The sequence below is a fragment of the Pinus tabuliformis genome, chromosome 1_1, assembly GCF_031772625.1.
Source record: "Pinus tabuliformis cultivar Carrire ecotype Pingquan chromosome 1_1, CPIR1, whole genome shotgun sequence".
NCBI lineage: Eukaryota > Viridiplantae > Streptophyta > Pinopsida > Pinales > Pinaceae > Pinus > Pinus tabuliformis.
The window spans coordinates 604,723,566-604,739,541 of record NC_142297.1 but is presented as its reverse complement, the minus strand read 5'-3'; the positions used below and the strand labels follow the sequence as shown (position 1 = coordinate 604,739,541).

General features: G+C 37.5%; 1 protein-coding gene across 1 annotated transcript; it reads right to left on the bottom strand.

Moving 5' to 3' along the window:
- Positions 1 to 952: 952 nt before the first annotated feature.
- LOC149214734 (uncharacterized) lies at positions 953 to 1,522 on the bottom strand. The gene has a single exon (XM_089389496.1). The coding sequence runs from the start codon at positions 1,520 to 1,522 to the stop codon at positions 953 to 955; it is 570 nt and encodes a 189-aa protein (XP_089245622.1).
- Positions 1,523 to 15,976: the final 14,454 nt, after the last annotated feature.

Here is a 15,976-nt window from a genome sequence, read left to right as displayed (position 1 = left end):
TCCCATACTTTAATTTCAAATAAAATAATAACTATTATTATATAAATTAATATAAAATATAAAATTATATATCTATCTATATATATATATATATATTATTAAATAAAATATAAACTTCTATCAAATTCAAAATTTTTAACTTATTTTAATAATTATTTTTCATAATTTAAATATTAAAAATAATATTTTAAAATTTCAAAAAAATTCAACTATAAAAAAAATCATACAATAATAAGATTAAAAATATTAAAAAACTAACCTTTTTTAATTCCAATTCTTTTCAATTTTTCATTAGATAAACATTTCATCAACTTAAATCGTCCATATTCCAAAGAAGATGATCTTACAAGTTGAACATGTAGCTCTTTTGTCACAATAAACTAATGTAAATGAAAATTTAGCATTTTGCTTTAAACAATAACTTTCTTCATTCTCATTGTTGTAAGAGGGAGGTGATAGAGAATACACTTTCAAAATTGTGTGTCAAAGAAAGGTGTTGGAGAATATGGTAAAGAAATCTAAATTATACATTTTATTTATATTAAGTTATTTTTTATTATTATTAATATAATAGTATTATAAGAAAATTAGGGTAAGGAAAATTTAAATTATGCATTTTTTCCCTTGGAAAAAGTCGTAATTTCTATTAATATATAAGAAATTACATTTTGTAGATGCTAGAGCATATGCATATGGAGGCATGTTGCCTATCGAGTTCAAAAATAGACAAAAAAAGTTCAGATATGTATCTCCACGCAGGGAGTCATGATAACAGTTCATCTGTTTCCTGTGCCTGTTCTCTGTATAGAGAAACTAAATCAAAATTGAATTCTGTCTCATCTCAGAGAGAGAATCTAAATATCAAAATTGGTACCATATGTCCTGTGTAGTTCATCAAGTGCAGTAAATATAAATAACATAATATATACAAGAGTTATGCAAAATAAAGGGCTTATAGCCCATCGTCTCGGAGCTCCACAAATGGTCTGTGATAATGCTGGTGGAAAGTCCCATCGATCTCTTCCTGTATCAGCCAATCATTGCTCTGTCTAAGCACTGCCTCTTTGGAAAGGTAATCTGCCCCCGTGTTTTGCTCCCTGTAAATGTGTCGACAGGTAAATGAGTCAAAAGAAGATATCAATCTGTGAGCCTCATCCAATATATGCCTCAATGAATATGCATTGCAGTGAGATGCTTTATTTAACCAATTGCAAACAATTTTGGAATCTCCAAAGAGTTGTAGATGTCTGCAATGCTTTTCTAATGCAAAATGAATGAGATGTTTTGCAGTGCATAATTCAGCATAATTGTTTGTTCCCCTCCCTAATCTCATTTGTATTTTGATACAATGAGTTTCATTCAGATGAAGTATGGCACCTCCACCACAACCCGCCTCCTGAGCAGAACCATCAAAGTATGCCCATGGTATAGATTTGTCTATGTTTTCAGGGTTGATAACACGGGGGGGGTTACTGGAATCCTCCTTGGGTAGGAGATCATAATCTGCAATAGCTCTGATCATGATAGCAGGCCAGTGAGGTATCTTGAAGTTAAAGATAGATTGATTTCTCGCGATCCATAGTGACCAGCATATAAGAAGAGGCATGTTTCTGGCTTTGCCATTATGATTTTCACACCATAAACTCCAGGCATCCTTTATGTTCCTGCCTTGCCAGTTTTTTAAGCATGGATAGTGAGCTATGATGGAGTTCCATTGTTCCTTGGTGATGGGGCAGTTTAGGAAGAGATGTTCAGTACTCTCCTCATCATTACGGCAAACAAAATATTCCACATAAGTAGACGGGTTCGAGGAGCAGCTTTGAGCTTCCAGAGTAATTTCCATGTAGGGTTGATATCCTGGGGTTTGTAAGGTTCCATCAACCTTAGATATCCCTCCTTGGGAGAATAGGATCCGTGCTTGGAAAACGCCCAGACAATCTCATCCGGCCCTTCTGTTAGCCGAATATGTGCCTGGGTAAGTGCTTCCGTGTAATCATACCAATCTTGGTGCCATTGAATAGGAATGTCCAGATCTTGAGCTGTTTTCCAGGCCTGCTGAAGTAAGGTAGAGTTGTTGCTGTCTCCAATATGTCTGATATGAGTGATATCCCTGTTATGTAAATACCGTAACAACTCTGCTGGCAACCTGTGCGCATTGCCACAACCAATCCATGGGTTCGTGCCTATACGGACTGCATTGCCCTCCTTGATTCTCCATGTTATACCTTCCCGGATGAGAGGAATAGCATTGATTACCACCTTCCATATGTTGGATGTGTTGTTGTTCACCCTGTGTTGTTGTCTGAACCAGTCCATCAAATCCACAGGCCAGATATATTTAGCATGTGCAACCCGGGTCCAAAGGCTATTTGTAGTAATAAGTTGCCAGCCGAGCTTTGCCGCCAGAGCTTTGGAGAATAAGTCTAGTCTCTTAATTCCCCAACCGCCCCATTTCTTGGGCTTGGCAATCGTGTCCCATTTGACCCAGGCGAATAATCTGCCCGGTTGGTTGCCTTTCCAAAGAAATCTGCTGCATAAGTTTTGTAGTCTGCTCAATATACCCCTTGGGATCTAGGCAAGAGTCATCCAAAATACTGGTGTGGCTTCAATCACAGCCTTTATAAGTACTAATCTTCCCGCACGAGAGAGATATTTATGATACCATACATGTAGTCGCTTCTCCACTTTTGCAATGAGCCAGGTCCAGTCAGCGATCTTGTATCCATATGGCTTAAGCCTGAAGCCCAGATATTTCAGTCCATCCTCTAATTTTTGTAATGTGAAGGGGAAGCGCTGAGTAGTGAACACAATCTCGTGCTGTGTGCATCCAAAGGCTGTAAGTGTAGACTTATCGTCATTGATAATCATCCCCGTTGCCTGCTGAAAAAGATTGAAAATGTTCTGTAGGACCGAGGTATCTCCAATGCTACCATTTAGGAAAATGAGTACATCATCAACGAATAACAGGTGGGTAAGTATACAGTTCTCAGTGATCTTGATACCAGCCAAGAGACCCCTGCTCCGTGCTGATATGATGGCTCTACTTATTCCTTCCATGATAAGTAGGAAAAGTAGAGGGGAGAGTGGGCATCCCTGCCTGAGTCCTCTCTCCGAAAGGAAAAAAGGTGTGGCTTCCCCATTTATCAATACACTATAAGATACATCCATGATACAACACATTATCCATTTAATATATGCATAAGGAAAACCAAGATGAGTAAGCAACAGTCTAATATAGAGCCAATTTGTTCTGTCAAATGCCTTGGATAGGTCCACCTTCAGTACCATGCCTTTCAGTTTCCTCATCTGAACCGAATGGAGGAGTTCCTAGGCCATGGCAATGGCCTCATGTATCTGTCTATGCTGAAGGAATGCGAACTGTTCAGAGGATATGTGGTTGGATAGTATAGGCTTCAGGCGATTTGCGATGATCTTGGCAATGATCTTATACAGACAGTTGCAAAGTGATATGGGTCTAAAATCATTGAAGGAGGAAGGATGGTCGGATTTCGGGATAAGGGCTATAAAGGTGGATTTGATGGTAGATGAAATTCTACCCCTCCTTCTGCAGTCCTCCACAATTTTGAGTAGGTCATCCCCCAGGATTTCAAAGAAAGCAATATAGAATTCAATTGTCCAACCATCTGGGTCGGGGCTCTTGTCCTTCTTGAACCATTTGATTGTTGCCTCGAGCTCTTCCTTCGATACTTCCTTCATCAGATCCTCAGCATCCTCCTGTTCCACGAATCTAGGAAAATGTTCAGCAATCCGCATAATTTCCATAATATTAGCAGCCCTAGGAGCCTTGTATATGCTTTTAAAGTGCATAGTGGCTAAACTAGCCAGATCCCTCTGTGTTGTAACTGATTGTCCCTGATCATTTTGAAGTTCCCAAATGGTATTTATGGCTTTCCTACCATTGGCGAATTTATGGTAGAACTTGGTATTATCATCACCTTCAGTGAGCTAGATAGCCCTGCTCCTGAGTCTCCAGCTCTCCTCTCTTTCCTTCAGAATTTGGGACCGCTTCGTGATGAGGGAGGTGTAGTGTTCTTTGCTTTCTTGTGATACGAAAGTGCCATCCGAGGAGTCCTCATGTGTGGCGATGGCCAACTCTGCTTCCTGTAGAGTGTTATCATCATTCTTCTACTTCTGATGTGCCCAGACTTTAGAGATCCCCTTCAGTTCTCTCAGTTTGCGGATGAATCCTTCAGTGTGGTCCTCGTGTTCCGATATAGGATTGGACTGCCAGAAGTCAGTAACCATCTGAATGTATGAAGGGTCCTTGAGCCAGGAGGCATTGAATTTAAATGGGCCTTTTGTTCTCTGATTTATGTCTTCCAACTCCATATATATAGGCCGATGATCAGATATACCTCCAGTTCCAACCCATTGTCTGATACGAGGATGTGTGTTTAAAAATGCTTCTTTAATGAGATATCTGTCCAGCCTCCTAGCCAAACTATGATCTCCACTTCGATTATTTGTCCATGTATGCTGTATCCTGGCAGATGGGATGTCCACCCACTGATGCTCCTCTAGCAAGGTTGAGATCGTATCAGTTAAGCCATCAACTTGAGCCAGATGACCCCAAGATTCACTAAACCCCAATGAGAAATTTAAATCCCCACCAAGTATGATGTTGTCAGCCTGCAGAAAATCTGAGTCTAATAATCTTCTCCAGAAATTTTCCCTATCCAGACAAGGTCCATATATATTGATAACACGGACTTCTGTTTCCAAAGAGGAGGCATATATGTCCGCACCAATATATCCCCTACCTCCCCAGATATTTCTGAGATCTACAGATTTGTTACAAAAACCAATGGCAATGCCCCCTGATCTCCCAGTCGCGTCAAGGGCATGGAAGGTCCAATTCGGCATCCATGAATTAAGGATGGTAATAAGGGTTTCAGCCGAACATAGGGTTTCTTGTAAAAAAATGATATCCACTAGATTCGAAGTAAGGAGCCTCCTGAGTGCTAGTTTTTTGGGAGGGCTAGCAATCCCTCTACAATTGAAAGAAAGAAACTTCATGGAGGATGTGGTAGAGGGCCATTCCTTGCTCTAAGGGCCCTGTCAATGGTTTGTTGTCGCCCGAGGGCGACCTCCTCTCCCGCCGTGTGCCTGGCTCTAGTGAGAAGAGATGGGCGCCCCCTGGTGGGTTTATGAGAGGTAGGGGTAACCTCCAAATCCAATCCAATCACATCACAACCTCTATCCCTTGATCTAGAACGAAGAGAGTAACGGGGGGATACAGAGGGAGAGGGGAGGGGTAACGAGGGGAGGGAGGATGAAGTAAGAGATGGATGACAGGGGGCGGGAGGGGAAGAGTGCAATGTAGGGAGGTGTGGGGAGCCCGTCCCTGAGTACCTAAAGGCGATTTCTCCAGAGGGGAAGTGGAGTCAGATGGTGATGAGAGGGGAGGGGATGCAATATAGTTTATATGTGATGCAATTGCAGCAGTAAAACCAGATGAAGGAGTAGAGAGAGAGGAGGATGTAGATGACATACCCGGTGGAGTGATGTCCTCCTTGGCCGGACAGGTGCTCGATGGTGGAGGAGAGGATGAAGGGCTAGTAGCTTTGATACCCTTGTCAGTGCCTGCTTCATTTGCTGCCCCTCGAGTGTCCTCTGCATCCATGTCATTCTTCGCCAAATTGGTATCCTTGTCGGGTAGAGTAGGGTTGTCTCTGGTCTGCTCTGTCTCCAAGTCCTGTGTTGTACTCTTGTTCTTGCGATTGAGAGGACAGTCCTTGAATAAATGCCCCACCTTATGGCATCTCCGACATCGATATGGTATGCCCTCATAGTCAATCATCTGCTTGCGGGAGGTATTCCTCCACTGAATAGTAATGTGCTCCTGTAGGCCTCCCCGAGTGTCCAAATTGATGAGAATCCTGGCATATGCCATCATACCCGTGGATTGGTAAGATTTGTCATATTCCATATAGGTGCCGATAGCGTTTCCAATCCGCCTGAAAATATCCTCGGACCAGTATTGCAAGGGAAGACCCAGGAGCTGAATCCAAACCGGTCCAATACCAATTTGCTCGGTCTCTGGATCGAAAAGAGGCGTCCAGTGTTTCAATAGAACTGGGGCATGCTCAAAATGCCAATAGGAGGACAAAACCCAGTTTGTATGGTCGGCTCGAGCAAATCTCAGTGCGAACCATCCCCTCACGAAAGTCTACACAAATGGGATGTCCACCAGGTGGTGGCCCCAAACCTCAGATGCCCAGGTCTTCAGACGAGCAGCCGTATAATTCCGTCCTCTGATGCGTCCTACCAAGACCCTGTCTGCAAAGTCCATTGTTTCTCCCCACTGAATGTCCTCTTCCAACCTGAGAATAATGTCGTCCGCCTTGGACTTGTGGCACCTGTATTTCTTCTTAGATCCCTGATAATGAGACTGAAACGGTACCTGAACCGAATTAGGGCCCGAGGATACAGGGGTAGGGTTAGGGTTTGACGAGGAGGGATTAGGGTTCCCGGCGGCGGAAGGTAAGGAACTAGCGAGCGGCGGAACGGCGGTGAAATTGCCTGAAGGTGGAGCGGAGGAAGCTGAGGGAGGTAAGCCGGCAGACAAGGGAATAGAACCGGTGTGCGCAGCCTGTGGGTCAACCTGTCAGGGCGGCACCTCAGAAACAGGGAGGTCCAAACCAGGGTTAGGGTTTAGACAGTCAGAAATGAAACCAAGGGTAGCCGGGGAGGACAGAGGTGTTGAGAGTGATGACCATGTGGGTGGTTCATCCGGGAGAACAACAACATGAGGCTGTGACGGTTCCGCATAAGAGAATGTAGAAAAATTTCCGGAGAAGCCAGAGCTATACATACCTACAGATGCAGAGTACGTGGACTGCCAGATGGAGACTGCTTCCAACGGATCTTCTGAATAATCAACGACATCAAGGTCATCCATGTTGACAGCTGCCAAATTATGCATTTTATTCATATTAAGTTATTATTTTATTTAGTTTTTTAATTAATATAATAGTATTACAACAAAATAGCTCCAAGGGTTAGCTCAATCGATCGAGTCTATATTGTTAAGTGTCTCGCCGATCGAGAGGTCACAGGGTCAATTCACCTCGATGCCCTTGGGGTTAGGCCTTGATAGTCTGGCCAACGGGATTTGATTCCTTGCAGGGTTGATCTACCCAGATTTTTTTATGTGAAAAAGAAATTAGTATTACAACAAAATCATGAACATATAAGTAATATGTTTGATTTTTACTTTTAAACTACTTATTTCAAAACTATTATTTTTTGGGAAGGTACAACAAAATCATGAACATATAAGTAATATGTTTGATTTTTACTTTTAAACTACTTATTTCAAAACTATTATTTTTTGGGAAGGTTTTTTGTTGTTGTTGTTTATTTAGATGATGCTTTGATTTCAATTAGACCTTGTCCTGAGGATGAACCACACTTGTTGGTTCAAACGCATCACAAATGAATTATGATGTGTTTTTCACCAAAAATTATTCCCAATAAACTTGATATAGATCATAGAAACCTAAATTCAACAAAAATAAAACATCTTAATCATTTGAGACATGTGTTAAAGAAATTGCAGCATAAAAAGTTACTTATAAATCTAAAAAATTGTTTATTTATGAAAAAAAAAATTGTTTTCCTTAAAATTTGTAATATTCCAAAAAAATACCAAAAGATAGATTCTAAGAAAGTGAAAACAATTTTAGAATAGCTTATTCCAAATCTTACATTTGGAAAAAAAAAGTTCATGGTTAGGCTAATTTTTATAAAAAAATTATTAGAAATTCAATGGTATTTGTTTACCATTAACTACATGTAAGAGAAAATGAGAATATCAAAATAATGCACCTATCTCAAATATGTGAGAAGGGCATCTAGCACATCGAGGAAGTACGCTCGCAGAGGGCGCAGCGAACGTGTCGGCTCATGAGGAGTCAAACCCACGGGTTCCGTTGTGTAGTCGATTTTAAAATGGTGTCTTGTCGAATTTTTCGAACAAAATTTCTCCGAAAAATCGTTTTCAATGCTCAGCTATTCGGCAAACTCATGGAATATCAAAATTATCTCAATAAAAATTATTTGCTAAACTCATGGAATTGTAAATTTTAAAACAGGATTAAAAAAAAAAAACAAAATGATGGCCATCATAATTTATGGTTGGAAGAAGCATTTTCTAAAGATTAATAAGGGAGTGACTGGAAGAAGCATTTTTTAATAAACTTTATTAAGTCAGCTGAGAAAATATTTGAATACTCAACATGAAATTATCTGGTTATGATCATGAATATTGAGAAATTGGTTCTGGTTATGATCATGAATATTGACAAATTGGTTCTGATTCTGGTTCTGTTCAGGAATATTAACAAATTGGTTTTGGTTCTGGGCATGAACATTTTCAAACTAGTTCTGGTTGTAAAAATAATAATCCAGAGGAGATTTTGGATCAGGAAATTTATTCTGCGTATGTATCTCAAGGGGCATCCCTGCCGAGTATGTTGGACGTTCGAATCCCAGTGCGCCTCCCACATCAACCCCATTAATAGGGTTCTGACTGAAATCTTGAGCAGGATTACCTGTGGCTATTTCAGTGTGGGTTCTTGCCTGACTTCCCTGCTGCCAACTAGGATGTTGACCCTGTAATGGGTTGCCAGCATGATTGCTATACCCCGCCTCCATTCTTCTCCTTTTAATGCCCTCAAACTGATTAGAAAGGCCTCCATTCCCATTGAAACTCTGGTACTCTGCTTGGTGCCCACTACTATCACTGTGAAATCGAATTTGTTGCTGGTTTTCTACGAACAGTTGGCCAGTGCTTTGGAATTGGTGATGGCGTTCTGCATTAAAATTGTGAAATTGGGTTTTCTTTCCTGGTGTCTCCAATTGTCTGGGTGGAAACTGTGGAGGGATGTTCATGGCAGATGATAACCTGGGAGGCTTATGGAGATTGAATCCATTCATTTTTGCTGCAGTAATGCTGGGCTGTGCTTTATTCAATAACCAGTCTATAGTTTTTGCACCGCTTTTGAAGCCCAACGAACTGATGAGCTTTAACAGAGGATCAGTTGCCATTTCTAACAGCCAATCCACGGTCTCTCCCCCTCTGTTAAACCCTAACTCTCTGGTAAGCTCTACTAGAGGTCTGGTTTCGCTTGGCAGTGACAAATTTACTGCCTGTCCTGCTCCACCGTTCTGCGGTCCAGTACCAGCTCTACCAAACCCTTCATATTCTCTGGTAACAACCAATTCACTGCACGCCCATGAGATCTCAATTTCAACTCATTTTTAATTTCATCCAACTGTTTAATACAGTGAGCAGGCATTTGCACTCTCAAACTGTCCCTACTACAAGATTGGAATTCCTGCGGCTGCCACTCCTCGCTTTCATTCCTAGATCTTCTCTTCCTGTTGGTCATGGCGACTAGATCAGAGTACAACGCGAAAGTTAAATCCCAATTTGCCTCACCCCACTATATCTTGCAACACAAAGAACGTGATGTTCTCACGGCCACATCTCACATTTTGAAAATACTATCCTGTATTAATATGGATTTATCAAAGACTTCAAGTTTAGGGCGCTAAAAATTGGAAGTATTTTTTGCCATAGATATGGACTTAAAATAGATGTCGGCTATTTTAATAAATATAATTATTCATTTAAATAATTTTATTTTTATTTTTAATCTATTGAAAATGTTCACATGTTTGTTTTTTTTAATAGTGAAATTATGTGTATGGTTCAATTCATGATTTAGGGCTAAAACCCAAGAGATTCAGTCTTTAATCAGCCCTAAACACTTACCAATTGAGGCTCAAATGTCATAAACAAAGATTTCTTTGATGAGTTGGGTATACTCTAACGCTTAAGGACTTGACTTCTCTCATGAGTTCGGTAAGGACTTCCCTGATTAGTTGGGTATACTCTAACGCAGGTATACTTCAATGTGTAATTGGGTATACTCTAACGCAGGTATACTTCAATATGTAGTTGGGTATACTCTAAGGTAGGTATATTTTAATGGGTAGTTTAATTAATGGACGAAATGACATTTTCCAAAAGATTTTTCCAAATTTCAATAGAAAATTTTAAAATCATAAATTTAACTTGTTAGTGTCTTAGGGTTTTTTTAAGGTGTTGAATCCATTTATGCATTCAAAAAGGCATTTTAAACAATAAAAAATCACAATCTTACTAAAAAATGTATTGTCCATTCTGGTCAAAAAGTCATTTCATCAAATAGTTAAAGTATGCCATAGTCTAATCCATAATTTAGGGTTAAAACCTAAGAAATTTGGAATATAAATGGCATCTCAAGGTTTTTTAGGGTGTTGAATCCATCTATACATTGTGCATTTTAAACAATAAGAAATCAAATAGTCAAAGTACGTCATAGTCTAATCTATAATTTAGGGTTAAAACCTAAGAAATTTGGAATATAAATGGCGTCTCAAGGTTTTTTAGGGTGTTGAATCCATCTATACATTGTGCATTTTAAACACTAAGAAATCAAATAGTTAAAGTACGCCATAGTCTAATCCATAATTTAAAGTTAAAACTTAAGATATTTGAAATATAAATGGTGTCTCAAGATTTTTTAGGGTATTGAATCTATCTATACGTTGTACATTTTAAACAATAAGAAATCACAATCTTACTAAAAAAATGCATTATTAGATTCCAATAAAAAAATCATTTCAACTATTAATTAATCTACCCCATAACCCAATCCATAATTTAGAATTAAAATCTAAAAAAATTATCCTTCAATCAATAATATTGAAATTCAAAATCCGTAATAACAATATCACTGATAAGGAGTATGGTCCCATCAATGCTTTGGAGTTAAAACAAACTTAAGGCTTAAGAGATTAAACCCTTAATCCATGATATTGGGGTTCAAAACCAATGGGTATTTCAATCATGTGGATTCATTTCCATATGATATGTTTGGCTCAAAGAATACGCACAATATTGATGGTTGCTATATGGTCAAAATTCAAATCAATGGCTGGTAAATAAAAGCAATAGATTATTGTCTTGCTCCATGAGTTTAAATATGAAATGTTTCAAATAGGATTCTAAGGAATAGGGTTATGTTTCATATGTGAATATTTTTTTTTGAATATGTGCCATATTTTAGGGATTAGGTATAAGATTTTTTATTTTAGTTTTTTCCGAACTGTAAATTAAATATAAAATATATTACTTTTAATTTATAGTTGTGGGTTGAGGTTTAGATTGTATAAAAGATTTTAAATTATAATATAAACATTATATATGGAATAATTTATATAGATATAATTTTAAGATTAAGATTAATAATAATATATATCAAGTCATGATTTGGGTTGAAGCTAAGTGTAATTTAATGGTCTTTCATGATGTGTTAGTGATAATGTAAATATGGAAAAATAGAAATATGTTAATTTGGAGGGATGATTCAAAGTCTTTTTACAATAAATTTAAATATGATATCAAAAGATAAAAAAATATATATTTTAAAATATATAATTTTTATTTATATAATTTGTGTATACTATGCAAAATTTGGTGATATGTTATTTTTGTTTTATGTAAAATATAATATAAATATTTGTGCATGTGTTGAGTATATTGAATTTCAATAATAATAATAATAATAACAACAACAACAACATATTATTCTTTTTCAAAGTCATTTTTTCAAATTTTATAATATTAATTTTATTTTTATTTTAAATTACGAAAGTCACTATATCCTTGCAATTATATGACGTTATCTTCTTGCAAGGTATGAAGGCCTTAACATAATCAAACAATTTTTTTATGTTTAGATTGTTAATGCCATAGTCTATATGTTCTATGTTTTGGAGGATGTTCGACATATTTTTCAATCTCTAGAATTCAATAGGGATTTTATTAAATCAAAAATATTACATCGTTGCATGTAGTTCCTCAAAATTCTTCTAGCCTCACTCCTACCGAATTTGTTGCCCAGAAGGAAACAACCAAAACATATAGCAAGTTGCCAGTACAAACTAAGTAAGCATAGCCAACATGACCAGTGAAACAAAAAAAAAAATCCTAAAATCATAAGACAACCCATAACCATTAGGGATCAGAAGAGTTGACCAGAGTTGGGTTCTATTGTCCGATACCAAGTGATGAAGGAGGTTTGAAATCACAATGTACATTTTTTGGTATTCATCTACATTCATATTCATCTTTGAGAAATGTAGAGAATGAATAGAATGATGAATAGACTTTTGCAAAGGGAATGAAGGGAAACTTGAAGAGAAAATATTTATCAAATTGAAGATAAAATATTTATCAAATTGAAAATGAAAAAATTATAGGTTATTATACTTGTCTTCAGTATGCTATATAGCAATCCATGTGTTTTTGAATTCACATTAGTTTAAGTATGATCAAATATTTTACATGATACTCAAAAGTTTTACAATAGTAATAGTAATAATAATAGTAATAGTAATATCTATATATATATATATATATATATATATCCCGGATGCGAGTGTTTGATCAGAGTAAGGGTACGAAGGTGGCGCTTCACATGGGCAGGTTTCAGCCCATGCGCGCCACGAGGAACCGTGCAGATCAAGTGAGCCGGTCTCACGCAGGGTTATTAATGTGGTTCGTTAATTCTTCCATCTACCTCCTGGTAAATTGTGCAATGGCGCTTCATAATGTCTGTGCTCTAGCAACCTCCTCATATTCCTCTGCGGTTTCTTGGCATTCCTCGGCGGCCTCTTCGCATCCCTCTGCTGCCACTTCACACTCCTCTGAGGCGCTGTTGGTAGCTCAGGGGCATTCACTCTCTGTGCCCAAGTCCGTCTCTGTCTCAGGCTCGAGAGTGTTTCACAGGATTCTAGCTCCAGTTCAACGCGCTCACGTGCTGGTTAGTTGCTCCCCTACGTGCATTTGTGCGCTGGTTAATCCATTGTATACTGCAATGCCGAGAGAGCGTCCAAGAATGGGTAGCAGATGCCGAGGCTCCCGTGGGCGCGCCACCTCATAGAGGTCTGCCCCCATTTCCCCCTCCTCCTCGGTTGAGTTGGCACCTGAGCAAAATCGCCCTCAAGTTTCCCGAGCTGGAAGAGGCAGAGGCCATGGGCGTGGAAGGCTAGTTGACTGTGAGCATGCGGCGCATCCAACAGTCCACTATCGAATCCCCTGCACTCTTGCCAATTCCACTTTCTTGGTCTCAGTCACTATAGAAAATTGCGCAAATCTCAGCGGCCAGGCAACAGCTCATCAGGCAATTCCGCCAGAACCAGGGACAGCGCCTCCAATTGACACTCAACGCCCGGTCACGGGTAGTTCCTCCTTGGCGACTCAAGCCGCCCCTGATGGTCCAAGCGAGCCTGCTCCGGGTGTCCCAACCGGCTCGGTGGTCCTTCGCTCAGACTCGGAAGACTCTTTGCAATATGGGTGCAGGGTAGTGGAGGAACCCTACACTACGGATGACGACTGATCTTGGATGGCACTTTGCTCTCGGCAGCCTAAGAAGTAGGTGCATTACTCTGTTTTTGGAACTTGCAATTCTGCTTGTGTCTGGTCATAGTATGTGTCTTTATGTCTCTGTGTCGACGGTATGGATCTATGTCTATTTTTCCATGTTCAGCGCTGCCCAACAGTGCAATAGTTGTTTGTTTCAGCTTGTCTGTTTCGCAAGACTTTGAGTCTTAGGAGAAGATGTAACAGATGGAAGTCCACCATTTTTGGAAGGTGTTCAGCTGTGCTAATTGTCAATCTCATGGCAAGATTTTCAAGGCCATGGCCTTGCTGTAACATTTTGAATATTTTTGTATAATAATAGAAGTAGACAGGTTGAGAATATATATATATATATATATATATATATATATATATATATATATATATACTATTTTGAAATCTATTTATTTGTTTTGTGGTTAGTTGTTTAATTGGAGGATTTATTGTAATTATGATTTTTCAAAAAAATGTATTTTAGTATGTTTTTTGTTTTTTTGTGTTTTTTTTTGTTTTTTGTTTTTCGAATTCAGCGGTCATTTTTCAGTGGCCACTATAGAAAAAGGCTCAAATTCTCTCCACTAATAGAATGATATAAAAAAATAATTTTTTAATATAATAAATAAAATATATTGTTCCATAAATTATTGTGGCTATTCCACTGGGCTATTCGTCACATCAGCTCTACTCAAATATATTAGAAAATATGAAATCTACATTAAGTGTTTATTTCTCCTTAGATTTTTGGATATGTTAGTTGTTGTTTATTGTGTATGCATACAAATTATGACTATGCATAAAATAGGGCACAACAAAATAAAATCTCACAAACCAAAATTGGCACAAGATATATCCGAGAAAACTCTTTCGAGAGAAAACTCAATTGGAAGGTTAGGTTTCTCTCCTCTCTTTTTGTAAATAGGAAATGACTACAAGTACAAAGAAGTAAGGCTTGTGGACCGTGGGCTACTATCGTGCACAAATCCTTTCCATATGCTCTCTCCCTATCTGTCTCAACTCTACTTGTCTATGGAACAAAACACACTAAAAAAACAATTGTTTTTCCTCCTAATTGCCTAATTATTACACAACCTGATATCCTACTAGTGGTTTGGTTTGACTTCTTCAACTCTTAACTAGAGTTACAATATTGATTACTATAGAGTCTTTTTCATCATGATCACATGGCTAACCCATTTTCCATGAGTAATAAGGACTGATGTCGCGTCCTCTCAAATTATGGCGATCAAAACACGAAGGTCAACTTCCGAGTGACATAACTTTTGAATACAGACTCTAATTGAGGCAATTCTTACATCGTTGGAAAGGTCTCTATGTGTAGAACATGAAAAAAAAGAGTGGTGTTAAAGATGCAAAGTTTTAACCCAAAAAAAATGTTTTTTAATACCTCAAACTACTCTCAAAAGGTTTTAGACCCCAATTTTCCAATTTAAGTCACACCCGTAAAAATGGTCCTCTAAGCTTATTCCTCCAGTATTTCCACTCTAAAAGCATCAGGATGGATGACAAACAATATAATGATCCAATCCAGATCATATGTTTACCTAATATTTTAAGTTAACTAGTAGGTGAATATTTAGTTATTTAATATTTTTTCCAACCATCCCTTTGTTTTTATGAGGTAGATATAAACTAGCATCGCTATATTAATTAAATGGTTGGTTAATGAAAATAAACATCAACCTATGATAAATATCAAAATTCATGATATACTTGTTAGAATTACAAAAATAATTAAAATTAACTAAATTATAAATTTATTTTGAAATATTAGTATTATTATTAATTATAAAATGAATTAATATACGAGTTAAACATATATACATTAAAAAAAAATTGTGCAGCAAGGTTCTTACCCATGGATATCCTCCCCGAGATTAACTTGCAAATAGATTTTGTTACAATATCATGGACCAATACCATGGCGTATCAATAGTACATGCACAAAAAAACATAACTCATTTCATATGACAATCTTTTTTTAATTAATTAATTTAATTAAAAGAGTAGAAAAAGCATAAAGTTTTCTCAAACTTTGTGTAATTATTAATACAAATATTTTAAAATATATTATGGTGATTAAATCTTACCATCTATTTAATAATTATTTATAATTAAACTGAAATTATAAAAACTTTGTTCCAAAACAAACACACCTCCAAAACATAATTACCATACACAAATATTAAATATAAAATTAATTACAAATCTACTTAGTTTTCAAATTTTATAAAATAAATAGAGAGATTTTACCTCTAACACTTACAACAACTAAAACCATATAAATATAGAAAATAATTCTTAATGATGCAGGAGCATCTGGCTAACAGGGCAAAGACAAAAGCAAGGTTGACATAGTTTCTGAAAAGGACAGAGAACACAGTTCGCTGGATGGATAGTATATCTGTCTTTATTTTATTTTACTTTTTTATTATTATTAAAGTTGCCTAAGAATAATGT

Excerpts from the sequence above, each read along its gene's own strand:
- LOC149214734 (XM_089389496.1), bottom strand. The coding sequence starts at position 1,522 with ATGATCAGAGCTATTGCAGATTATGATCTCCTACCCAAGGAGGATTCC.